At 46.8% G+C, this 27,763-nt stretch overlaps 1 protein-coding gene across 8 annotated transcripts in view; it reads left to right on the forward strand.

Moving 5' to 3' along the window:
- PTPN3 (protein tyrosine phosphatase non-receptor type 3) overlaps positions 1 to 27,763 on the forward strand; it is a 1,864,164-nt gene that overhangs the window by 1,660,027 nt on the left and 176,374 nt on the right. For all 8 annotated transcript variants that reach the window (XM_086965368.1, XM_086965363.1, XM_086965366.1 and 5 more), the window contains one exon: positions 16,363 to 16,509. In XM_086965368.1, the coding sequence (XP_086821494.1) occupies positions 16,363 to 16,509 (147 nt within the window). The remainder of the gene's footprint in view (positions 1 to 16,362; positions 16,510 to 27,763) is intronic.

Genomic DNA, 27,763 nt, shown 5'->3' on the forward strand with positions numbered 1-27,763 from the left:
AAGCAGTCACTTCAGACAAGTGGATTTTGCAAATTGTCTATTAGGGTTATTCCCTGCCATTTATTTCCATCTCACCGCACCTTCCATCACCCGCAGGATGGCTGACGGACTTCTGTCTGTTTTACACAGGAAGTTCAGGCCCTTTTGACCAAAGGCATCATATAGAGGGGGGCAACATAAGAAGTGTGAACTGGCTTAAACTCTCTGGTGCCAAAGAAGGACGAAGGCCTTAGTTCCATACTGGACCTTCGCCCTCTTAATGCCTTTCTACGGTAGGGTAAACTCCAGATACTTGTCCTGCCCCAGTTTTTTTCTGCCCTCAACCATGGAGACTGGATGGTAGCTTCATCCTGCAGGACACTTATTTTGACATCTCCCATCCTGCAGACTGATAAGGGGGACAGGAAAGTTTTCAGTTTGCTGTGCTCCTCTTTAGCTCACAAGTGTTCCTTAGAGGTGTACGAAAGTGATAGCCATGGTTGCAGCACATCTTCAGAGATCAGGGGTTTGAGTCTTTCCCTACCATGACAACTTCCTGCTAATGGTGGGCTTGCCTCAGGCAGTTGTCATCCTCTTTCAGACTACAGTGAACCTCTTAATGTCCATTGGGTTGCACTAGCAACGTGCCGAAGTCACTCCTGACTCTGCCATTTATCAGAACTATTCTGGAAACAGTGTAATTCCATGCCTTCCTCCCGGAGAGCATAGTCTGGGACATGTGGGCTTTGATCCAGATGATCCAAATGTTTCAGCCTCTGTCCTGGATCTGAATGAGAATGACTCTGAGGTGTTGGGGCTCCTGACCTCCTCCATCCTGCTGGTAAAATATGACAGGCGGTTGCGGCAGTGAGATCTGAAGTCCCAGTGGGCACAGCATCATGGGTAGCTCTGACAAAATATCTGCAGTGATGACTGCTGAACCATGAATGGGCAGTGGAAGACCCCTCTCCCTACCACACCCAGAGCTAACTGTGGTGACCGATACATCACTTCTGAGTTTGGAGACCACCTGGAAGAAGTGGAGATCAGAAACACCTGATCTTTGGCCGAGGCCTGACTCCACATCACCCTCATGGAGTTGCGGGACACCCGCTTGGCTTTGAAAGCCTTCCAGCCATCCATCAGAGGAAGGCTGGTGCAGGTGCTCACATACATCGCCAACGCCATGAAGGACTGCAATAAGCAGGGTGACATGGGGTCATGGACTCTGTGTCAGGAGGTATTATGCCTCTGGAAGTGGCTGGAACACCAGGGGATTTTCCTGGTGGCACACAAGATCATTGAATTCCAGGTTGGACAAAATCAGCCACTTACACTTAGCCGATCACGAATGGAGGTGGTGCAAGGTCTCTTCTGTGAATGGTTAGAACCTTGGCTCAGTCTCTTTCTTACTGTGGGGAACAGGCAGTGCCAGTATTTTTGCATGTTAAAGTGCCCACTAAAACTCATTTTCAGAGAAGCATTCCGCCAAGAATGGAGCTCAGAACTCTTGTATGCCTATTCTCTGCTACCTCTTCTGCCCCAATTACTGGAGAATATCAGGAATGATTGAGTACAAGTCATCCTAGTGGCACCATACTGGGCAACAAGAGTGTGGTCCTGGAACTCCTAGGTATGAACATCTGGCATCCAATCAGGTTGCCTCTTCAGCAGGATCTTCAGGCAAAGCAGCAAGGCAGGGTCCTGCACCTGAGCCACGCAATCTTCATCTATATGCTTGGAGAATGAGCAGCGAAAGTTCACTTCATTTGATTTTCCCCTTGAAGTATTTGATGTCTTACCGGCAGCCAGGCGCCCCACCATGAAACCAGTATATGCCTGTCTGGACAAGTTTGTGGTTTGGTGTGCTACTTGGCAGATTGAGCCACTTCAAGCCAAACTATCTGAAATGTTGCTCTTTGTGCTGCCCCTATCCCAGCAAGGGCCTGCTTTGAGCACAGTTAAAAGAATTAATTTTGTTATTTGCTGAACCAGCCCTCTTTATTTAAGTCATCTGTTGTTTATTAAAAGGACTGCAACATGTGTTCCCACCTATGCCCTTTATCATGCCTGAGGGAGACCTGAATCTCGTTCTCACATTCCTAATGTGTACTTCCTTTGAACCACTGCACGGCTGTCTGTTGCAGCTCCTTACACTAAAGACAGTTTTCTTCATTGCCATAGCATCAACAGTGTGTACGCGTGAAATACAAGCGCTCTGTATCGACTAACCGTACATTACATTCTTTCCAGACAAGCTTTTGTTAATGACCCAAGGCTCCTTTCTCCTGAAGATAATTCCTTTTCATATTGGTCAAAACATCACCCTCCTAGCATTCTTTCCTCTCCCTCAACCCTTTAAAGAAAAGGAGAGACACCATCAGCTGGATCTCAAAAGAGTTCTTAAGTTCTATATTGATCATACTAGGGAACATTGTGTAAACGATCAGCTCTCTGTTGAGTTCGCTGAAGCAAAGATGGGCAGGGTAGTGCCAAAAATGACAATTTCGGATGGAATCTTCTACATGCAGATTCCTTATATTTCGAATATTCCAAGCATCAGTCAGGGTCCGATGGGCTGAGTGCGGTGGTGAGGTAGAGCTCAGCTGTTGCCCCCTATTGGTGCGGGAGAGCTATCAAAACATTTCCAAATTCAGATGATTCTTGGGATATTCAAAAGGTGAGATATTTGCAGGTAGATGCAGTATCCATCACAAAAAACATTAACGTAGGTAAGTAACTTGTTCTTTTCGCTGGACTGCTCTTGTATTAACACCTGCTATGTACTGGCTAAGAGGCAAACCCCAGAAGGCTTGCAGGCTCACTCCACCAGAGTCAAGGCTACTATCACAAGGTTGACCCACAGAGTCCCTGTTCTGGGCATTGCCCAAGCTGCTATGTGGGCATCGCTCCACATGTCAACAAAGCATTACGGTCTGGGCAGGCAGGTCTGACAGAAACGGTCGGATGGAAGTATCCATCAGAAGAATATGTTGCTTCTCTTCCTGTAACACTCTTTCTGGTGGATACTCTATCTACCTGTAGATTCCTTCCCGGCCCTACCACCTCCCCATTCAGTGAACTGGTCACTTTACCATTTTAAAAAGTCCAAAGTTTAGAGTTCTGCACACTGATCAGGTCTAATATGCTATTGACCTCTGGGTCTCAAGGTGCAGACAGTGTAGAAAGCAACTGACGTCCGCACGCATGGGTGGTTCTTATATGGTGTTGCCTGTATGCAGCTCCGCATGTTACTTCTGGGGCACAACAGTGTTGATGCAGAGCTTTGTGATGCCACCTACTGGTGCACAGGAGTACTGCTAAAGATTTTCCGGATCCAATCTGACGCCCTTGACTATTCATTCAGAAGATGAGGAATCTACGGTTAGATAGAGTATTCATCAGAAAGAGTGTTACCGAAGGTGATTTGTTCATCTGAACGAAGTATCCAACCAGCTCCCTCTATTATACTTGCAACTAGCTGGAACCCTCAAGTTTCTTCAGGCAGGCGCCTATTCGAACAGGATTCTGGAAAATTATATTCCCTTTGACTCCGGTATATTCTTCGGATTCCCACAGCTAAAAAAATAGAGATCAGAGTTTTTTGGAAGATTTTTAACTATATCAGACAGGCTCTTTTTATTTTCCAAAGGAAATGTTCCTCTGTATCTTAAAAGACCGAAGGAGTGCACTTCTGTGCCCCTGCCTGCTCAAACATCATGTTACATAAAACATTAAAGGCAAAAAAAGATATGTACCCAGGTGCAAAAATAAGAGTGGGATATCCCAGGCAAGAAAGGCTAACACATTTTGGGGGCTGTTGTACACTTTTTTGTTAATTTAACAAACCAAGTCCTTTACAAGGCAAATATGCCTGTCACATTACTACTAACCACTCTTATGCAGTGTGAGCATGATTTACTGTGTAATTTGCTTAGATAAATCCAGTACATTAATCAAAACACCCTGCATATATAAAATGCTCACAAAACACAAGGATAATTGTGTACAGCAAATTGATCCCCTTAGTGAATTTAACAAATACAATCCACTCACCGATTGGTATTCTATACACTAATATGTTAAATGTTGGAATAACCAAAATACTCCGCTTTTTAGACTGTTAAAGACACACCTGCTCCTTCTCTGCAGTTCGTTTAATGCGCTGTAATCCTGGTGACCCAACATTTGCCCACTTCTGCAAGTTTCTATTAATACTTTTTAAATCCGCTTTAATGTTACTGCTCTGTTAACTTTAAAGCTCTCCACTGTCTTTATGGCTAGATCCGCACTTTATAAAAACCTATAATAAAGAAATAAAAACAAAAAACGCAGTCTCCTCACTTGCAGAGCATGTGGGTATGACCCAGATTCCCCCAAAATGCAGTCTTGTAACTTGTAAAGCATGTAGTTATGACCCAGAGTCCCCGGCCCATCTCACTTGATCATACATTGACCATAAATGAATAAGGATAAATTATATATTTCTATCTTCACATTCACAATGCTATTACAATCATTGTTACAACAGTGGTTCCTGTTCAAGTAGTGAACGGGCAGTGAGATTTGAGAGTGGCAGTAGATAAGGGGCACGTTGTTTTTAATGTTGTTGTTTATTTATGTGCATGCTGTTGTATAATTGCTAGAAATTACTAAAAGTCAGATGATCAGGTCGACATTCTGCTGCTGATCATATTTGCAAAATGTCCACCTTACCCAGGTCGCTTGTCGTTGTACCAGGATGAATCTAGTTCAAAGAAAAAACTGTCTAACCTGAAATCTATGCCTGACAGAAATGTGAAAAGAAATAAACAAATAAATGATTTGTTTTGTGCATAAATGCCCTGAAGCTTCAATTTGGAATGTGCATGTGTTTATTGCCATCTATTTAGGTAAAGCCTGCAGCCTATTGTGTCTAAAACGCATTTTTTAGCCCGCCCATTACTTACTATTTATTGGCATCATTATCACTTTTCTTTGCTGCTTTCTGATACAGCAGAATGTGCAAGGTGTCTCTTTCTTTGTCACTCCTTTTTCTTTCTATAATTAGCGCCCGTCCACTGCTTCCGCTGTGATCAAGGTACTATAATTTTCTTCACATTTTGGGCATTTTCATATAGTGCAAACTTGATCCGATCCGAAGGTACCCGAGCGATTTACATGGCAATCAGTTACATTACACAAGTTCATAATCATTTTTCTTTTATGCACGGGGAGATTAAGTGGGTCCATGACTCGAAGAGCTTGCACTGTTCTGCAGCACCTTCACACTTCGGTCTGTAGGTTAAGGTGTCATTAAATATACCACCCGCACACAACTTTTGTAAAGCCATGCATACTTTCCACACTCCAATCCAAGTGGGGAGAGGAGTTGGCCTAACGGCTAGGGTGGTCAACCTCGAGACTTTCGAGTCTCGGCAATGACGCTGAACATCCTGTGATTCTGGGCAAATCACTTAATCTCCCTGTGCCTACCTTCTCCTCACCACACGCCAGGCCTGACTGGGTTCAGAGGTGATCCTGGTGCACGGGTGCTGCCTCTGTGGTGGTTCCAGGAATCAGAGTTGTCACCACAGTATGTCCTTTAGTCCACTGAACTGCGCCCCAAAAAAAGGCTGAGCTCAGTCAGCACACCATGGTGGCAGCAACGGGAATGAGTACTCCTGACCTCAGTCTTGATGTGCAGATGAAGCGCTGTCTGAAAAACGCAGCACTTTTTATTGTTTTTGTTTGTTCGGTTATTTGAAGGACACATTGATTGTGGCAAATATCTTGCACTGATTCAGGTTTAAATCAGGGCTCTTTGTCACAACGCGAGCTGAGGCCCAGGTGGTCTATTGTCAGCCATTAATATTAAGACACAGAAGGGTGATCACATTTTACAGCTTTCCATCTTTACAGCAAGCACAGCCAATAGGTCTATTTTGAACACTTTTACATAGCTTTACCCAACCTGACGGTATTGGACCGCTATACATGAGTGCCAGTTACATTACGCAAGTAACACATTACACATGTACTAGTAGATTAAGTGATTGGCCCAGAATCACAGGATGTTGAGCCTAAGCAGTCCCTGCTTGGACAATAAAACGTTGACAAAGCCAATCGATGTTGCATAGGCGAGACCTATTGGCTTTGCCCATGCTTGTGAGGTCTGGTGTCAGATAGCTTTAGTTGTTTTAATATCTCATGCCATAAAATCTTTGAAATTATACAATAAAAACAGTAGATACAGAGACTGGTCTTTGGGTCAGATCTTTTCAGCCAGCCGCTCGCTTGTATTTTTCATGCATTTTCATTAGGTCTGACGTTAGCCAAGCTCTTATGATTTCTAAAAAATATATGTGCAATATACTCGTTTAAATGGGCTTTCAGCCACCTTTCTTAATCCATTGGTCTTTTGATATGTCATTCCCATTTTGTTTCCTCCACCTCAGCATGCAGCATGGGGCAGAAAGTCAGCCACTGAATAACTTCACTTTGGGTGACTGCATTGTGCTCTTTCACAAGGAGCACATCTCCACACAAGCTAGTTCTCTTCTGTACCAATGTTTTAGTTTTGAATTTATCACTTTAATGTTGCCTTTGTGTTTAGAGACTGATGTGACTGCAGGCCACTTTAGACCAGATGTGGGCACAGGTCTCACTGCACGCTTTATCAGTTCCTGTCTCCTGCCAATGATGTTTTGGGTAAAGTCCTTTGTTTATGTATTGTATTGTAATTGCATTTTAATAGCACTTACCACCCCTGATGAGGCGTCAAAGTGGTTTTTCTGCGAGTAGCACAATACTCCGGAGCCCATGAAGGATTAGTGGCAAATTATATACTGAAATATGAAGTTATTTTGAGCGGTGGATGTGTTAGTCTTTTATTTAGATTAAGAAGGATATTGGAGGGATAGAAGAGGGAAAAGGGTTGCATTTATATAGCGCCTGCTGCCCCTAAAGTGCTTTTAGGCGAGTAACACGCTACTGTATGTGTTCCTATTAGGTTTCAGTGAACGGGAAATGAAGTAGTTCTTTTGTTAGACTGCAGGTGGCTACCTGTGGCTTTAAATTGCTCACCACTACACACTGCTTATCACTTATCCCGTATGCACTTAGATTTTCTTACTTTGCTATCCTGATAATTTCCCGTTCCTGTTAAAATGTTACAGAAGAAGTGGGGTTTATTGTTAGGCTGTTTTCTGCCATAATTTGAGCTCTTTTCTCACACAAACAGGTTAATATTTTTAAAGCAGGAAAACGTCAAACGGTAGCCATAGCGTATCTTTTTCCATTGGTGCTTTGTAGATACATGATACCGGGTGTTTGCATTATAAAGATGTACATGCACATAGGCTTTGGACTGATATTGCCGGGTTTTACACCTAGACATGCATGCAAATAGGCATTTTGAAAAATACACCAAACACTGGATTTTTTAGGAAGATTTCTTAGCGATTGCACACATTTTCATATTTAAACCAATATGCAAACATTGATACTGCTCTTTGAATTCCTTGAAATCAACATGCTGTGCATATGTGGTATATTTCTATTTAAGAAAAAAATTATGTTTTATTGTTATTGCCATTTAAGTTTTGAATATGGTAAACTTTGTCCATTTTACTTTGTGTTTTTGCAGGCACCACCCTTTGTCAAACCTCTCCCTCCACCCCACCTGTTTATAACTGTCCCTCTGACAGCTCTTTCTGTCTGCACCTTATCAGCCTCTACCCACTAAACCCATCTCTTTCTACACCTCTACATGGCTGTGCCATTTTCATCCTGTTCCTCTCCAAGCCTGTACCTTTCCTTCCCCTTATCTTTCCCAGGCAACACCTCTTTCAGCTTGCATCTCACCCTCCTTGTATTTCTCCCTGCTCATGCACCTATCCAAGCAGGCTATCATGCTGCCTTCCTCTCTCTCCCTGCCTATCCTTCTTACCCAAATCTCAATTGCCTGTAAATCTTCCTTCCTCTACCTGTACCTGTCTGTACAACTTGCTGGGAAAAAAACAGTTTTGCACACACCTCCAGCACCTCTCTCAGTCTGTACCCAGCCCACACCTACCCGTGTGTTCATCTCTCCCTGCTACTCTCTCAGCACACACTTCTAATCTCCAATACCTTTCTCCCTACTTTACCTCTCAATGCCCTTATTTCTCCCTGTTCACATCTCTTCCAGACCTCAACTCGTCTTGCTCACACATCTCCAAAGCGTCATCCAGTGTGTTTCTTTCATGATCTGAGCTACTATCCTGCAGCACTTCTCTCTGTTCATAATCTTGCTTGCAAATGGTCTGGCTCATAACTGAAAATTCAAGCTAGTCCTGCTCAGTTTTTTTAAATATTTCAGTTTGGTAAACCTAAACAAGAAAGTATGTTTGGTAAAAACGCATGATCTGAAAGAAACAGGTTAGTATTAGATTCCTTACCTTAGAATATCCCCAGGCGTCAGACTGGATCCGGAAACTTTTGCGTAGCAGTACCCTTGCACGTCAGTAGGCGTCGTCTGCGGGTTCGTCGTCGTTGGCACCGGGATGACGTCGCCGGAGTACTTAAATGCCGCCCTCGTGCGCTGATGTCAGTTCCTATTTTTCTGCGCCAGCAAGCGTCGATCCGGAAAAAGTGGTACCCTTAGTCAATTTTTGACTAAACTTTTTCGATCATTTTTGATCTTTATTCGAAGTTGAACAACTCCGACAGTGCCGGTAGGGATGCCTGGGTTCAAGCCCTGCGTCGACTGCAGCCGACCGATGTCGGTTACCGACCCCCATTGCCGGTGTCTTCATTGCCTTGGGCCCGACCACGATGAGAAGTCGAGCCCTGACTGCCGGGCCTTGATGTCGAAAGCTAGGCAGGAGCGGTCCCGCAAGCACCTCGAGCTCCTGCAGTCGGGCCCGCGCCGCTCGAGGTCCCGTTCCGGAAGGAGGTTGAGGGACCGGTCGCGGGGCCGGAGTCATCACGGCTCGGAGGATCTACACCACTCCTCGAGCTCCAAGTCCTCAGGTAAGAGGCACAAGAAGTTGAAGAAGTGACATCGCTCTTCGGACTCCCCACGACGCTCGCGCGACGCGGCCGGGGGTGGGTGACACCGCCCACGCGGCTCCGCCGGAGCCGCGGGCGTCACAGCCTTCTCCATACCCGTCGGTTCCTGGGCAGAACACGACGCCGGAGGAGATCGACACCTTCCTCATGGTCATGAGGTCGCTCACTCCTCCGTCGGGTTCCGCAGCGCCTTCGGGCCAAGCTGCCCCCGACTGGGAGCCCAAGCAGGCCGGGTGCTTTGGCCCCGGCGCCGTCGAGTGCTTCGGCCCTGACGCCGTCGGCGACTTCAGTCCCGACGCCGCAGGGCCCCACTGCATTCGGTTCCGGATCCGGGTCGTCACCGGTAGACCTGACGACCTCGCCGGCGCCGGCACCTAGGGTGTCGCCTCCGGCGCCGTCCACAGACGACGTCGTCCCCGGTCTTCCCCACGACCCGGTTCCAACGCCGGAGCGGCGTTGCTCTACGCCGCATTAGACTTTGAGAGAAGACTTTTTCTTCTATGACCCGGCCCCATCATTTTACCCTGAGTACCAGGAGGTGGGTGGCGAGGCGGATTGGGAGGGGTCTGAGGACCCTCTGGCACGTGAGTGCCAGTCTTACCAGTATACTTACCAATGTTATCAGGACTTTGCAGGTGAGCTAGGGGATGCCAGTGGTTTGGACACTTCGCCAGACACTGGTTTTATCTCCCCTCCTACCATGGCTTCCGAGGAGGGGGATGCCTATAGTGTGGTGTTGACGCAGGCGGTCAAGGCCTTATCCCTTGAACTCCCCCGTCGCGGCCGTGAGGACTAACCTCCTCACTGAGGTCCTTAAAGCGCAAGCAAGCTCTTCGGAGCCTATGTTGCCGTTTAATGAGGCCTTGTCTGACGTTCTTCTGGGCACCTGGTCCAGGTCCGCTACAGGTCCCCCTGTAGATAGGAACGTGGCCAGATACCACCGCCCGGCCCCAAGCGACCCTTGCTTCCTGTCCACCCACCCCACTCCCAAGAGCCTGGTCATACAGGCCTCTAACTCCCAGACCGCATTCCCGATGGCTCCCCCCGATCGGGAATCCAAGAGGTACGAACAGTATGGTAAGAAGATGTTCTCCTCACTGAGTTTGGGGTTGAGGTCAGTTAACGCCGCGCGCCTCTTGGGCCGTTATACTCACTCTTAGAGGGACACGGTCGCGGACGTGCTGCCACAATGTCCGGAAGAGGCCCGGACTAAACTCGCCCTAGCCCTTGCGGAGGGTCGAGATGCGGCACGGTATTCAATCCGATGTGGGCTGGATACAACAGATTCGCTGGGCAGAGCGATGGCAACGATGGTGGCGATTCGTCGCCACGCCTGGCTAAGGTCCGCCAACTTTTCGGCTGATGTCCAAAACACCCTTATGGACATGCCGTTTGATGGCCGTCGCCTTTTTGGCGACAAGGCAGACAGTGCGCTTGAGTGCTTTAAGGACTCCAGGGCTACGGCCAAGTCCTTGGGCCTGTCGGCTCCGCGCCAGCAAACTTCTGCCTTTTGCTCCTTTCGTGGCCAAGGAAGGGGCGCCCCCACACGTCCTGCCAGCCACAGGCCGCAGACTAACATCCAGCGCGGTGGCGGACGTGCTAACCGCCGTGGCGGTGCCCGGGGACATCGGCGAGGCCAGTCCACATCCACCCCTGCAGCATCCGCCTCAAATCCCTCCTAGTCCGAGCTTTCAGGCCCACGTGACGCCAGTGGGGGGCAGGGTTCGCCATCACCTCCTCCACTGGTGCACCATTACATCGGACAGGTGGGTGCTACAAATCGTCCGAAGGGGCTACTCCCTCTCCTTCGAGGCGACCCCTCCAGCCATGCCACCGCAGTACCACCGCGTGTCGGGGATCACTTGAATCTTCTGCTAGAGGAAGTTACGGCCCTCTTGGCCAAGGGGGCCATCGAGCGCGTTCCTGGGCCAGAAGTAGGATGTGGTTGTTACTCCCACTACTTTCTGGTTCCTAAAAAGGGCAAAGGCCTGCCCCCTATCTTGGACCTGCGGAACGTCAACAGCTTCCTCCGGAAGGAGAGGTTCAAGATGCTGACACTGGCTCAGGTCTTAGCTGCCCTGCACCCGGGAGACTGGATGGTAGCGGTGGATTTGCACATCCCCGTCCTGCCGGCCCACCGGCGCTACCTGCGGTTCACGGTAGGCCACAAGCACTTTCAGTTTACCGTGCTCCCCTTCGGCCTTATCAGAGCCCCACAGGTATTCACGAAAGGGATGGCGGTGTTCGCAGCTCATCTGCGCAGGTTAGGGGTTTCAGTCTCCCCCTACCTCGACGACTGGTTGTTGAAGGCCTGCTCGACCCAGACAGTCGGCAGCCACCTCCAGACTACGGCCGACCTCCTGCACCTGCTGGGGTTCTCCATCAATGTGCCGAAGTCACACCTGTGTCCCTCTCAGAAGCTCCTCTTCATCAGAGCGGTTCTAGACCAGTTTCGGGTTTATCCTCCTGAACAGCGGGTTCGGGATATTCAGGCTCTGTTTCTGATCTTTCAGCCGTTATCCCGAGTCTCGGTCAGGTTGACGCTGCGGCTTCTGTGGCGTGGCTGATTGCCTCCTGCATCCTTCTGGTGCATCACGCCAGGTGGCGGATGCGGGCTCTGCAGTGGGACCTGAAGTTTCAGTGGGCCCAGCATTAGAGCAACTTGTCCGACCATGTCTTGATCTCGGAGGGCACTGCAAGACAGTTGCAGTGGTGGCTCACGGACCGTGATTGGGTCAGCGGCAGATCCCTCTCCCAACCCCAACCGGAGCACGTAGTTGTGATGGACGTGTCCCTCCAGGGCTGGGGGGGCCACATGGGAGAGGCGGAGATCAGAGGCCTCTGGTCTCCTGCGGAGCCCCTGTTCCACATCAACCTTCTGGAGCTGCGGGCGGACCAGCTTGCACTGAAGGCATTCCTCCCCTCTGTCTGAGGGGAGTGTAGTGCAGGTGTTCACGGACAACACCACCGCCATGTGGTAATGCAACAAACAGGGCAGGGTGTGGTCGTGGACCCTATGCCAGGAGGCTCTGCGCCTCTGGCAGTCCCTGGAACATCAGGGCGTGACCCTGGAGGTTCAACACCTGGCAGGTTCCCTGAACGCCAGGGCGGACAAACTCAGCCATCGGTGCATGATGGATCACAAATGGCATCTGAACTCGGACGTGGCGCAAGGCCTCTTGCAGCAGTGGGGAGAGCCTTTGTTAGATCTATTCGGCACAGAAGAGAATGCGCAATGTCATCAGTTCTGTGCGTTGGAATTTCCAAGGCGGCACTCGCTCGGAGACGCTTTTCGTCACGAGTGGAGTTGCGGTCTGTTGTACGCCTTTCCGCCTATACCACTTCTGCCCAGAGTGCTGAAGAAGATCAGGCATGACCGGGCCCAAGTCATTCTTGTGGCTCTGGACTGGGCACGAAGATTCTGGTATCCAGAGCTACTCAGCATGTCTGTCGATCCCCCAATTCCTCTGCCCCTTCAGGAGGACCTTCTGTCGCAGCAGCAGGGGGCTGCCCTCCACCCGAACCTGCCCAGTCTCCACTTACATGCGTGGAGATTGACCGGTGGCAGTTGAGGCCATTTGACTTGCCTCCTGAAGTCTGTAATGTGATTCTGGCAGCCAGGCGTCCCTCCACAAAATCGGTATACGCCTGCAGGTGGAACAAATTTGTGGCATTGTGCACAGAAAAGGATGTGGATCCCCTTTCTGCCCCTCTTTCATTAGTTCTCCTCTTTCTTCTATCTCTTGCTCTGCAGGCCTCTCCTCTGGGCACTCTAAAGGGCTACCTCTCTGCCATTTTCGCCTTCTTAAGGCTCCCTGATCAGCCCTCTTTGTTCAAGTCCCCAGTTGTAAATAGGTTTTTGAAGGGCATCACTCATATGTTCCCTCTTGTTCCATTCGTGATGCCTCAGTGGGACTTGAACCTGGTTCTGACCTATCTAATGTGCGCTCCCTTCGAGTCACTTCATAACTGTCCTCTTCGCCTTCTTACTCTTAAGATTGCATTCTTTATTGCCATCACCTCTGCCAGGAGAGTGAGTGAGATCCAGGCCCTTTCTTCTTAACCTCCTTTCCTTTCTGTCCATCCGGACAAAGTTGTGTTTGCGGACGCGACCCTCTTTCCTGCCCAAGGTAGTCACAGCCTTCCACATCGGGCAGTCCCACACCTTGTCCATCTTCTTTCCGCCTCCGCATCCCTCGAAAGAGGAAGAGAGGCTCCACCATCTGGACCCAACGTGCGCTCTCATTCTATCTGGATCGCACACGCCAGTTCCGGGTGGATGACCAACTCTTTGTTGGTTATGTGGGTGCTAAGAAGGGTCGGGCGGTGCACAAGCGGACCATCTCTCGGTGGGTCATGTTGTGCATCAAGGTATACTACTCTTTGGCTAAAAAGGAGCCTCTTGTTGGGCTGAGGGCCCATTCGACTCGGGCCACGGCGACTACTACTGCCCTGGGTCGGGGAGTCCACTTGCAGGACATCTGTCAGGCAGCTACGTGGGCCTCGCTGCACACGTTCGCAAGTCACTACTGCCTGGACAGCCAAGTCCGGAGAGATGGCTTTTTCGACCGTTCCGTTCTCCAGGACTTTATAGTGTGATCATTGGTTCGCAGACCCATCACTGAGGCTGGTATTGCTGGGGTATCTATTCTAAGGTAAGGAATCTAATACTAACCTGTTTCTTTCAGAGGCACAAGTTACTTACTTTCGGTAACGATATGTCTGTAAGAAACAGTAGTTAGTGTTAAATTCCTTACCGCCCCACCCATCCTCGCGTTCTGCGAACCGATATCTAGGATTAAGGTCATCACCTTTCAGGGCCCTAGTTTCATGGCACCAGTGTTAGTTTTTATCATGGCTCTGCGTTTCTGGCGCGGAAAAGCTGTGTATAAGAACTGACGTCAGTGCGCGAGGGGGTGTCTAAGTACTCCGGCGACGTCATCCTGGTGCCAACAACGCCGACGACGGACGCGGAGCCGCAGACAACGCCTATCGGCGCGCAAGGGTACTGCTACGCAAAAGTTTCGGGATCCAGTCTGACGCCTGGGGATATACTAAGGTAAGAAATCTAATACTAACTACTGTTTCTTACAGATATATTGTTACCGAAGGTAAGTAACTTGTGCTTCTTGCACGTTCAAAATAACCGTGCAGGAGGGCATTTTAGGAGAAGAACGATACAGGACTTTTCTTTGAAGTCTGATAGCCATCTACTCCTCCACATCTCTTAGTTTAGTTTCAGACCCAACTACCAGAACGGGAACTGCTTCATCCCTGGGACGGATGACATCCTCATGACTCTGAAAAGGGAGACACAACAGCCCCCATTCACCCGGACCTCACTGCAGCATTTCACTCAGTCTCCCACCCCATTCTCATCAAATGTCAACACGACATTGGAATCCAAGGACACTCACTCCAATGGATCTGCTCAACCCTGACTAGAAGGACCTAGTCAGTCAGCTTGCAACCGTTCACTTCAGACACCCGCGACCACATCTGCAGAGTTCTGCAAGGATCCTCTTTGAGGACACACTACTCATACTCCCTTACGGTCAAGACCACCAGTACCTAGATCAAGTTCAATGCCTGCATGTCTGAAATCGCCTATTGGATAAAGACCAGCTGTCTAAATCTGAATACCGAAAAACCCCGAAATCTTGAACTTCGGGAAGAACATATCACTGTGGGAGTCCAACAGGTGGTCAACAGAGCTAGGATTGACATCCACCTCCACCACCCACTCCGATAACCTCCGCATCAACAGCAAACTCAGCATAACTGCTCTAGACAATGCCGTCACTGCCTTATACTTCCATACCCTGAAGATGCTGATGAAGATTTTCAAATGGCTCCCAATCCGCAGCTAGAAAACTGTCACCTACGCTCTGGTCGCAAGCAAGCTGGACTACGGGAAAAAACCTCTATGCCAGGATCAACAAAAAAACTTAGTAGAAAGCTGCAGACCTGTAGAACCTTGGCAGCCAGAATAACTCTCAAACTCCCACGCCACACTTGCATAACATCACACCTGAAGGAGCTCCACTGGCTCCCCATTCACAAACACGCACAATTCCAACTCCTCAACCTTACTTTCAAGGCTCTATATAATACTGGCCCAGAATACCTCAGCAATTGCATCTGCTTTCACAAACCTTCCAGACACCTCCGCTCGTCCGGAACCCTACTTGCACAAATCCCATGCATTCGGAAAACCAGATCTTGCAGTTGAGCCCTTTGCTACATTGCTCCTAAAGTGTGGAACGACCTGCTGTTACACTAACAGCCTCCGTCTCACTTCTTGAATTCCGCAAGACTCTGAAGACCTTACTTTTCGAGTAGTCCCAGTAGGCCCTAAGTGTGCCTAGACTTACTCCTGCCCAGCACCAGGATACCTTCCCAGTAGAAAAATGTACTCTACAAACCTGTGTAACATAACATCTATTGTAAATGGATAGAATAGCAAAACATAATTACCTTGGAATTTGCTGCGTAAAGCAATGCATTTTGGTGCAAGTGTATGGTCAAGACACTGATCTGATTTGCATGATCCCACTTTGGAAATGTTTTGTGTTGTGTGTGTGGGACATTTGTCAGTAAAATACTGTAGCTGAGGTGAACAGCATCCACTCCATTTGAATTATCGACTTATGAGATTTTAATGCAAAAAATGAACGTCTGCTAAAAAAAGCTGCTCTTTCTGATGTAGTAGGTGAAGTAAGATTGCGCATGGTTAGTTCAAAATGTTGAACATGTTATAAAAAAATTCATTCTGTGGTTTGCTATATTCCATTACAAATGTGCTAGAAGAGACCCTTTTTTTTCATCAACATTCATATGGGAACATTGGATTTGTTTTAGTAGCCCTGGCACCTGTTATGGCAACACCACATTGGCAGTAAGCGTTTAAATTTAGCGCAGCAAAGGTATTGAGTGATGCTCTTCCTCACAGTTGTGCAAATATATCTTAGCCTTCTGTTATTAGGAGCGGTTGAAATACAATTTTCCTGCAAAATCCACTTACGTTTTGCTATAATTAAGCAATTTGCACAAATTTAATGCAAGGACATAATTTGCATATACAAAGTAATCCGAAATACTGGCAGGAGACTGCTTCAAACATAAAATGACATTGATCATCGGTTTTAAATCGAATTAAATATATTTTCTGTTCAAATTAGTGTCATGCAGGTGAACATGATGCAAAATAATGAGACTACAACATGGCAATAAATGTTGTGATATATACGAATTTCGTCTGCATATTGACAATTGTGTCTGGCCTTTGTTTTTTAGACAGGTAAAATTTGGTACAAAAGTAAGCTCTACTGTTTTTCCTTCCTACTGTAGATGGAAATTCCCTCCACTGGTGTTGTGAACAAATACATAGCTACACAAGGACCACTTCCTCATACCTGTGCACATTTTTGGCAGTTAGTGTGGGATCATCAGTTGTCGCTTATCATCATGTTAACAACTCTCACAGAGCGAGGACGGGTAAGTAACAGTATTTTTTTACCTTGGTACATTAGTCTGCGGAGATGAGAATATTTCATTTTATAAACATAGTAATTGGCAGCGTCTCATAGGAGCTTGAATACGCATGGTCGCGTTCCACTATATTTTGAGTATTCATCAATGCTTTGCAGAACCACCCACTCTAGACAGTTCACTTGTAGCTATTTTCCAATTTGCACATTTATGCCCAGATTCTGAGATCGGCGGACCAATTGGTGTTGCGACAGTTGTGAGTATATCGTTGGGCTGATGGTGTTGTGTCGGCGGTGCCAAAGCAGCAGCATGCTTCGGCATATAGAGAGCCTCAGGCATATGCTGCTGCCGTGGCAGCCACTTGCATATTGGTGTACGGTGTACCATGCACTACCAGGGCCGGACTGGGAACCAAAACCGGCCCTGGCAAAGTGCTCGGCCACCGCTCCCCTCCCCCCCCTCGCGTTGTGCATGCACCACAGTGCAAGCAGAGGGGGGCACATGCACTTTGTCCAATATGCGAAATCTCCCTATGGCCCTGTCTGGGGCCTCTTCCCTGACTTTTCCCCCCCAACCTCCTCATGGTGGGGTCCCAGTTATGAAAAGGTCAGCGATAAGGCAAGTCCGAATCTTCATGGCGGTGCCGGCATTGGCACTGCAGTCAGAGACTGCCACTTTCTCTACTGCTGCCCCATCAGAATTCAGGATCCTGCCAGTAGCGGCGTTCTTGTGGTGATCCGACCCCCCTTCTCGTAATTGGGGGGTCGGACCGACGAGGAGGTGGCAGCAGGACCTACACTGACAGTAAAGTGGTGTTGAGGCGGCCATACTCCGAATCAGGCCCTTGGTGATTATTGGATGGGCAATGAGGGGAGGAAAAAGTGAGATGTAAGGAATATTTGTATCATTGATTCCTTGTGTTATGTGGTTACAACTGTTCTGATTCAGAATACATTTACAAAGAGTGGTTGTAATAACGTATGTACCCGATTCATACCACATACGTCTGCTGTCATGATAACTATGCATCAAAGGAGAAGTACATTTTTCTCCCTTTGTGTGACAGAGAATAAACTCTTCCACGTTTTGAACCTGCATGCACAGTAGTACTTGGATTAAGCAGTCATTTTTCAGCCGCACGAAGGACACATATGGTGGGGGGTGTTACATTTCTTTGGGGCACATGGAACCGTGTGAAGTCCAGTATTGTTTCCACTTGACAGCTAATGCTGGTTTTATATCTGAAAAATGAATTTCGGGGTAATTAATTGGCTAACCCTTGTTTTAATTACTTTATATTTTACTTTTATCAGGAAAGTAATAAAAAGTTAAGCATCAGTTTTTGACATTGTTGGTGGGCTATCACTTAGATAATTTGCACGATTGTGGTGCTTCATTTGTGGGACTTGGGACAGTATTGACTTCAAGAACTATGAGGTAATGTGTCCCTAGAAACATAATTCAAAATAACATTTCAAAAGCAATCAATGGAAGGATTAACTCAAAAAGGGAGTTCCAGATCATAAATTTGGAAATCCATGCAGGTTTAAAAAAAAAATAAATTAAATGCAGGTTTAACAAAATGTAAAGTGCAGTACAGAAATGAGAAAAATGCAAATGCATCAACAATCTCATTAATTAGGTAGAGATATATAGGAATCAACTGCCACCAAGACATGTAAAGTTTAGATAAAAATGCAGTATTAAGAAAATAGATTGTCTCAAATGTGCAGCAAATCCGTAAATAATTGAACAGCATTCCTGGAACAAACCTGAGTCTCTCTGGTTCGATCCCAAATGCAAGGGTTTATATAGTGAATTTCACCATAGAAATGAGGGATACAATTAAGTCAGTGTGGTATAATCAAAAGCATTATCACTGTAATAAATTAAACTACAATATTCCAAAACAGCATGTGACCCTACCATATTAGTGATATCCCACTACATGAATATGGATTCTGATCTAATGTCATGCAGAGGTGTCAGTACAAACTAGTTGCATAAGCAACAGAAAACAATAGTGAATGAATGCATTACAGTATGCAAGGAAGAATACACTTGGAAAGTAGCTAAAGGCTTCGTCAAGCACGTTCTTCAAAAAGAATATGTCTTACAAAATAAATGGTACCACGAGAGCAAGCTGTCAAATGGAAAAAGAAAAACCAGTCCACGCCCCCCTCCTGGCCGCATTTCGAAAAGGATGGTGTAAAAGAAAATTTGGGCATTCTGTGTATTGAGGAACTTCATAATAAATGTTTTGCTATATTACAAGAACAACAAAGACCTATTACTGATCGATTAGACCGCATTGGGAAACAACTGACTAGCTTGGGAATGGAAGCTAAAAGCAGGACCAGTGCCCTGCATAACTCCAATGCTTGCACTCGTAGTTGTGTGTACTTTGCAACTGCAGGGGTTAGTTTACCTTCAGAAGCGCCTTAGCGGGATGGAATCCTGCTTGCTGACCCTTGTAGCTATCTGTCCTTTATGGCAGCCACTGTTGCTCCACGCTCTGGCCCTAACCCTAATGAAGACCCAGCACCCAACAAAATGGGCAAAATCGGCTTTAGGCCCTATTCGGAAGTGGTTAATGAATGAATGAATGAATGAATGAATGTTGGATTTATAGAGCGCGTGGTTCCCCGGAAGCGTCCCAGCGCTGTATCACTGGGGAACCCGTCCTGGCTTTCCCTGTGAGATGGTTCCTTTACTGGGCATCCCCAAGGTGCAGCCAGGCATCCCCGGCGGTGATGGGGCCGGAGTGGATATTAAGCAAGCTATTGCCCAGAGTTGCAGCGTGGGACCCCATGGTTAGAGTGGCACCGAGGTGAGATTTATCAGGCCCACTGACATTGGTCCTGCACCCGGCCGCGTCGGAAATTGAACCCTGGCCCCGGGCCGACCTATGCCTCCGGGTCTGCCGCCTCTAACCGTTGAGCCACACTTCTCAATGTAACAACTGATCTCTTCTCTAATAATGTACCATTAAATTGACCCCATGCAGTGTGTCCATATGTGCTGGTTTTAGATGGCGTACCTTCCCTAAGACTCAATATTTCAGAAGCTTAGGAACAATTACGAAATAGGGTATTTCACTGGCTCTGCAGACATAAACATTTTAACCTGATGGAATGTAATGAGAATATAATAATGCACAGGTGGGCTGGGTGGGACTCTCAATTAAAAACATACAGGGAGATTGTATTGTGGTGAATTTCAGACTCTCTGCCTGTGAGAGAGATACACTGAGGTTGAATGCAGGGGGCATGCTTGACAGCTCTGTGATTGTTACAATTTTTATTTATTTATTTATACAGTTTTATATAGCGCAAATTTGATCCTGAAGGATATCAGAGCGCTTTACAATTTGAGGCAAAGGTACCAAATCAGAACATTAGTCTAACATGGGGAATCTAATGGGCATTGAATCAACTAGTACAAACATAACAGGTCAATATAACCTGAGTGCACGAGTAGGAATAGGCTATGCGATGGAGCATAGAGAGATGAGGGGAGTACATACAATAATCATATACAGGAATAATAACCAGTAACCAAAACAATAATCGAAACAAGAGTCAAATAAGGAGTCTAAGAGGCATTGAATCAATTGTTGAACATCTAACAGATCATTTATACACCTGGGTGTACCCATGGGGGTATTTTTATAGACCAACAATGCCCCCCGACCTGCAAAGCTATCTGCAGCACAAGCCAAGTCTAGAGCGTAGGACTAGATTTGCAGTTCTGGCTCAGCTTACTGATAATGATTGACTGGGTGGTCTTGCGGATGTCAAGCATAAGTCAGCGTCCATCCAGTTTTTGGCTCCATTCCGGCCACCTGTCTTCCTTTCACTGAGTGTAAACACTAACTCACAAGCACCCCCCTTAAAAATTTTAAGCTGGAATGTAGACGGTGTTCGCACTAAGGTACATCTTACAGATCTTCGTCAATTCTTAAGAAACTGCAATATCTAACTGTTTCAGGAAACCTGGGACCCTCAGCCTTTGTGTTTGATGGGCTTCAGTGTGCCCGATGTTCCTTCTCAGTCCGGATGGGCATCAGGGTGTTTATCAATATGGGTTATTTCGATGTCTGGTGGTTATGCTCAGTCCTTGGAAACCCCAGGAAAGTACTTTTTAAGAGGAATTTGAGCCTGTATTTAGTTTTATAACGATGTTGTCAATACACCAAATACGAGTTCTGTGCTTTGTTTGATTTTATTTGATCACTTATCGGTAATGTCACTGATAGGGGGTGCCAGGTGCATCTTTGTTTAGTAGGTGACTTCAATTCCAGGAAACCCAAGCATCCCAAATCACATAATGACAAGTATTTTATAGAGGATACGGATCATAGAGTCAAGGAATTAGAGACATATCCCTCAACATTTGATCTGAATATTAATATGGACACAAGAGGTATCAGTGATTGCGGGTTATCCCATTTATAGGGGTAGAGGGAGCACATCAGTGATTGATTATATTTTTATATCCAGCAGCTGAATTAACATATTACAGCATGAATTAACTATTCCCGCCAACACTGGCGACCATAACCTTATTGAAGGAGCACTGGCTGTACCATTAAGGTCTTTACCAAGTGTTGATTTTGGTATTAGCAAACTGCAGTTATCCTCAGATTGCCTCAGACTGGTATGGAAACTCCACAACTCGGCCCATTTCTTGGAAACCATAATAAAAGACAATCAGGAGTTGATCATGCTCTGCACTTGACTGACAAGTTAGATCATGTATCAATATTCTGCCCTTTTGTAGTACTTACCCATCCATTAAAAAAGCTCTTGCAACACATATTGCACCTAGGTGGTTCAATCAAGATTGCATGGTAGCCAATCGATTATTGTGCAAAATCGATTATTGCTCAGTGTACTTTCCGCTTTTTCTGAGGATCCTGTCACTGTAACTGCCCTCCGTAAGCAGTATAAAGCAGTGACTGCCAAGGGATGGAAGGAGGTTATTGCTCAGCATTGGAACACAGTAGCCCAAGCGGTATCTATGATGGACTGTAATTCTTTCAGGTTTGCTGTAACTGTCATGAGAACAATAAACCACACTGTAACTCCGATTAGCTGCCACATTTCCATCGAGGCTTGGGAGACTCACTTTCCAAAATATATTCCTTCCCCAGTAACAGCCATACTGTTGAATATGTTAGGTAGCAACCATCGCGACATTCAGGTTACTTATGTGAAGGTGTTGACTCCATCCAACAGAGTGTCAGCAGGAAGGCACCAGGGCTGAATGGACTCCTTATAGCGCTGATAAAGTGTAACATCGAACTTTGGGCTCCATTACTGACTAATGTATTTAACAGTCTTGTAAATTCCTCTGTACTGAGTTTCTGGACCACCTCAACTATTGTCCCAATATTTAAAGAAGCCCTGGCAAAGCCAGTAGGTCTCTCCAATGCAAAAGCTATTGGTTTTGCCAATATGTTTTAACCATGTTCTACACTAGCGTGGCTCCTGTTCAGCATGGCTAAAAGTTAGTGGGGTAAATGGGAGTAAAGTGTCATAAATTGGAGTAGAGTAGAGTGTTATTGAGTTGCGTAGAGAGTCGTGGAGTGGCGTAGAGTGGTGTATAGTAGAGTTGAGTGAAGTGTCATGTAGTGGCATAGCGTGTAGTGGTGTTGAGTCCTGCAGAGTGAGGTGAAGGGAGTGGAGTGTCATGGAGTATAAGGGCTTAGAGTGGAGTAAAGTGTCAAATGGATTAGGGGGATGTAGAGTGGAGTGCTAATAAAGTGTTGTGGAGTGGTGTAGGGCAAAATGGAGTGGTGTAGAGGGTGTCGCTTAGAGTGGAGTAGAGTAACGTAGAACAGAGTAGATTGCTATAAAGTCTAGTGCATAGAGTGAAGTAATGAAGGAGAGTGGGATGGCATAGAAAGTTGTAGTTGAGTGGCAGAAAGTAGAGTAGGGTGCATAGAGTGTCAAAGTGACATAGAGTGTCCAGTGGAGTGGCTTGGAGTGAAGTAGTGGGTTAGAGTAGAGTAGAATGGAGTAGAGTGGCATGGAGTAGCAAAGAGGGAGATGTGTAGACCGTCGTAAAGTGGCACAGAGTGGAGTAGAGTGTTGTAAAGTGGAATGGCATGGAATAGAGTAGAGTTTAATGTAGTGGAGTGCCATAGAGTGGAGTAGAGTGAAGTGAAGTGGCGTAAAGTACAGTGGTGCAGAGTAGATTGCTATAAAGTGCATTGACTTTGAGTAAAGAGTTGTAGAGCCAAAGGCAAAGAGTGCAGTGATGCAGAGTAGAGTGAATTGGCGTAGAGTGGAGTGGTGCAGAATAGAGTGCAGAGGTGTAGAGTAGACTGCAGTTGCATGGAGTAAAGCAGTGTATAGTTCAGTGGTATGTGGTGCAGGATAGATTAGAGTGGTATAGAGTGGTATGGCATACAGTTGAGCGGTGCAGAGTAGATTGCAGTTGCATAGAGTAGAGTAGAGTGGCGCAGAGTACAGTGTAGTGGCATGGAGTATAGTGGTGTAGAGTGCAGTGGCACATAGTAGAGAGGTAGAGTGCAGTGGCAGATAGTGCACTGTTGCAGAGTAAAGTGCTGGGGTGCAATGGTGTAAAGTGCATTTGTGTAGAGTGCTGTTGCTTATAGTGGTGCAGATTAAAATGGCGCACAGTGCAGTGGCACAGAGTAGTTTGGCACAGAGTGCAGTGGTGTAGAGTATATTGGTTTTGAGCAAAGTGGTGTAGAGTGCAGTGGCATGGAGTTCCACGGAGTAGAGTGGTGTAGTGTGCAGTGGGATAGAGTGAAGTGGTGCATAGTAGGTTGCAGTACTGTAGAGTGGAATGACGAGTGGACTAGAGTGTTGTAGAATAGATTGTCAGAGTGGAGTGAAGTGGTGTATAGTATTGTAGAGTGCTGGTGGCAAAGAAGCCCAACAATCTGACACCCTATGAAGGGTGGTGACTAAGAAAAGGAGGTCATTGTGCCTACTAGTTTGGTGTTCAGTTGTGGACCTCGATGCAGTTCCATGCAGCATTCTTACATCCAATGCCGGAGGAGGGGACGGCACATACCCTGGAGACTCTACACCCCTGGGCACCTACTACTCTCATGGCGACCCAATCTAGTTAGCCATGCTGGACTAGCGGGCACATCTGCATTTCCTAGTTGACTCTAGGTTCCTCACAGCCCTTCACACCTGCGGGGATGGACTTGATCAGTTCCAGGTCCTTACGATTTCATCATCCAGGGCGCTTTGGCAAAGTTCTTGCTTCAATCCGTAATCTCTCTGCTGAGATGTAATGCATCCTCATGTATGGAGGGGTCCTCTACACAATCCAATCCGAATGTTTTAGTTTGGTTATCTACTTGTTTAACTAGTGTAACAGAGGGGGGCCGCTCTCCCCACAGAACAGGGGTTTCAAGGCCCTGCCGGGGAACTTACAAAACCCCCACCCTCTTCTCTGCCTTTCACAGAACGAGCTACTATCAGCGGAATACAGTGTCAAGACACCTGGCCCTTTAACTCACAGTCTCAAGAGGAGTGGGCGTGGCTACTGGAAGTAGCTCCGACGTCAAATACGGAAGCAGAGAGAGACCAGGTGTGCTTGTTCACCCGGAGTGTTTGGAAAGTCGAGGTAGAAGAGGAGCGGAGCATAGGAAGGAGAACACGATCAAAGGAAGAGGAGATTGGAAGAAGAACGGAGGAAGTGGAGTCGAGAAGAGAAGCGGTACCGGTGACGGAGAATACGCCCGGAGGCCAACGTCCCCGCGAGCCGCCCTGCCACACACCCGGGGGAGGAGTGTGGCTTACACAGGTACGGGGCAGATTTGCGGGTTGGCTTGGGAGAAAGGGCGGGTCGACAGCGTTATCTGGTTCCCCTCGTCCCGGTATACCCTTATCCCCGAGCACATACACCCTTCACCCTACGAACGCCCGAGTGTATCACACGGGTTACTTCCTCACTCCCCTTCCCCTAGCACCTGTAAATATCCTGGACAAACCCCCTGACACTTCTCCTTGTTTGTTTTCCCTACCGAGAGGCACCACGGACCAGGACGATACCCTGTCCCGGAGGAGCCCCGACTGGAGTAGGAGGAGCGAGGCCACCAAGACAAAGACCTGCAGGACCAGCCGAAGCAGATCCCCACGACGGGCAACCCATTTAAGAAAAACCTGTAATGACTATCCGTTCGCTTCAATAAAGCCCTCTCTAACTAAGACACGCCTACTGCCTATTTCTCCCGCGCCCGTTACAGTGGTGGAGAATGCGGGCAATGCAGCCATCTGTATAGAAGAGATGGAGACGGTCGTCCAACAATCAATAAAAGGACAGGAACGCCTAGAGTGGGTTGTAGAGCAACAGTTGAACTCTGCTCAAGCGGATGGAGAAATACTGAAGAAGGCCCTAACAGCCCGGGCCACTGACCCACCCCCCCACACAACCTTGGGTGGAGTCCCCCAGCCGAGGAACCAGCGAAGAACAGATTATACCCCATGGCTCTGCGGATGTCTCCCTTCAGAAATACTATCCAGGAGAGGATCCTGACTCCTCTCTACTCAATTTTGAAAGGGTGGCCCGTGCCTGTGGGTGGCCCGTTAGCAAATGGCCCTTCTTCTTGGCCCCGCTCCTCTTAGGAGAAGCTCAAGCGGCCTACCAGGTGGCAAACCCCACGTGAGACACCCCCTACCCCAAGGTGAAGAAGATAATACTGGACCATTTAGGCTTAGACGCAGAAGCCTATAGACTAAGATTCGGGAAAGAAAGGGGTACCCTGGGGAAAACCCCAAAACGCTCTTTGTGCGCCTAAAGATGGCCGCCGACAAATGGCTTACCCCCAACAACAGCTCCAAGGAGGAGATAATGGATCGTATATATTTGGAGCAATACCTAGAGCCCTGCCATATGCCACGCAACGGTGGCTACATCAACACCACAAGTTAACAACATCACAGGCTATAGACATTGCCGCCACCTTTTCCAGGTCTCAGCCAAAAGCCCCCAATTGGGACCTTGATAGATCCACGAGGCCTGCTCCAAAACCCGAAAAGCGTCTTACTCGTGCCATAGATCCTCCCTGGCCTCGCACCTGGAGGCCAGAGCCCCTTGGACCTACGAGACCTCAATGTTTCGAATGTGGCAATTGGGGACACATTGCCAGACTGTGTCCTCGCAGAAAGCAACAAGACGAACCCATGGAGGTGGGATACCTCCCCAAAGCGGTGCTCTACTCCGCGGAAATGGGCAACTCATTCCGTGTAAGTGTAAGGGTAAACGGGTCCTCTATACACGCCCTCCTAGACTCTGGCTGTCGGTAATACAATCCCAACATGTAGCTTTGTCCCAGTACCTGCCCGAGAAATAGTGAACATACGGTGTGTGCACGGGGACATAAAACCCTACCCAGTAGCTAACGTCCCTATTCAACCCTTGCAGGGGGACCCCCATGTCATAAGGTTAATTGATCTAAAAGCTGCCTTCGACATTGTCGATCGGAAACTCATGTGGTCCACACTAAAATCCTGGGGCATACCAGACAGAATATTGAAAGGTCTACTTCTAGTCTATACAGATACCTGGGTACGCATGAAACTTGGAAATGGAGCTAGACTATCAAGGAAAGTATACACCTACATGGGTTTAAAGCAGGGGTGCGTACTAGCTCAGCACCTTTTTAATTTATTTATCTCAGACCTCTCAACGCAGCTAGATGGAATTAATTCACACTCACCAAAATTAGGAAAACTTCAATTATCGCCCCTTGCCTACGCAGATGATATTGTTCTCTTAAGCTTGATTTAGGTAGGCTTGACAAGATTATTAAACAAACTCTATGAATTTCTGTCGGCAAATAATCTGGGATTAAATTTCTCTAAAACCAAAATAATGCTTATTACAAATCGAACAGCCTCTATTCAACATATTAGATTAAAGGGTAATTTGCTGGAGAAAGTGTCATGCTATTAATATTTGGCATTTTTCATTGATGATAAACTTTTGTTTTGTGATCAGAAAAAATACATGAGACAGCGAGAAGGGGCTCTAATATTCGCCCTCAAAACACTTGCAAAGAAACTGGAGGGTCCATCCCTGAAACCACTATTAACGATAATCTTAGCTAAAGGTCTGCCAACATTAACATACGCCAGTGCTGCAATGCATGGAAATGATGCAGAAACCCTAAACAATCTAATAACGCGCATTTACAAAAAGGTTCTTCAACTCCCGAAGACTGCCTCAGCAGCAGAGATGCGCTTGGAGTTTGGGCTAGTGAACGAAACATTGGGCAGGCTTTACACATATATTAAAGTATGGTATAAAATAAAACAAAATGTAGAAAAAAACGGCCTTAACGAATCCTTGTGGCTGGAAATGGAACAAGATAAACACTCGCCAGCATATAAAAATTTGGAACACTCCTTAACGACTACATGCACAAGGGAGCTGTGGAGTAAACAAATGTCTTACCAAGCATTCAAATTAACAATAAATAAGGCTGCAAGGTTCCACTCCTTACTGGCTGATAAAGACCTTTTTCGTACAAGAAGCCATTCATGGACGTTGATCAGTACTTATAAAACCTTGAAACAAGCGGCCTACTTGGACTCCACTTATTTCATTTTTGTAAAGAGGAAATTAATAACATTAAGTTTCGGACAATTCCCAACTCTTGCGGATGCCCCTCATTTGAAACTAATGGAAAATGAAAATTGCAGGCATTGTGGTTATTAAAAGGAAGATTTGATTCATCTTGTATGTCACTGCAAGACATTGCAACCAGCACGAACCACAATATTACGGCGAGCATTTCAGGATAGAGGTATAAAGTCGTGCAGGACTGCTATCATAAGTGGCCTAGACTCCACTGACCCTCAAATGAACTGTAAATTGATTACATTTTTACGCATTCACGAACAAGAACTGAAAGTTAAATCTGAGTAATGATTAAACATGAAATGTATTTTACAATCCTATAACTTTTAAGATTTGATGTTTTTAAAGATATGTAACTTTTATGCGAAGTGGATCTTTTAAAATTAGAATTTGGGATATTGTTATGGTTTTAACTAACTGAACAATAAATAAATAATTTCAATTTCATTTCAAATTTCAATTTCACTCCTGTGCTGAGGTGGCCATCTGGGAGAGGTGGCAATCGGAGGCCTCAGGTAGATGCGGTCATGATTCTACCAGAGACCAGTTGGAGCTGCGAGTGATTCGATTGGCACTGAAAGCCTTGCTACCCTCCATTTAAGGAAGACTAGTACAGGTGTTCAAGGAC

The sequence above is a fragment of the Lissotriton vulgaris genome, chromosome 4_1 (assembly GCF_964263255.1).
Source record: "Lissotriton vulgaris chromosome 4_1, aLisVul1.2, whole genome shotgun sequence".
In the NCBI taxonomy this organism is placed as follows: domain Eukaryota; kingdom Metazoa; phylum Chordata; class Amphibia; order Caudata; family Salamandridae; genus Lissotriton; species Lissotriton vulgaris.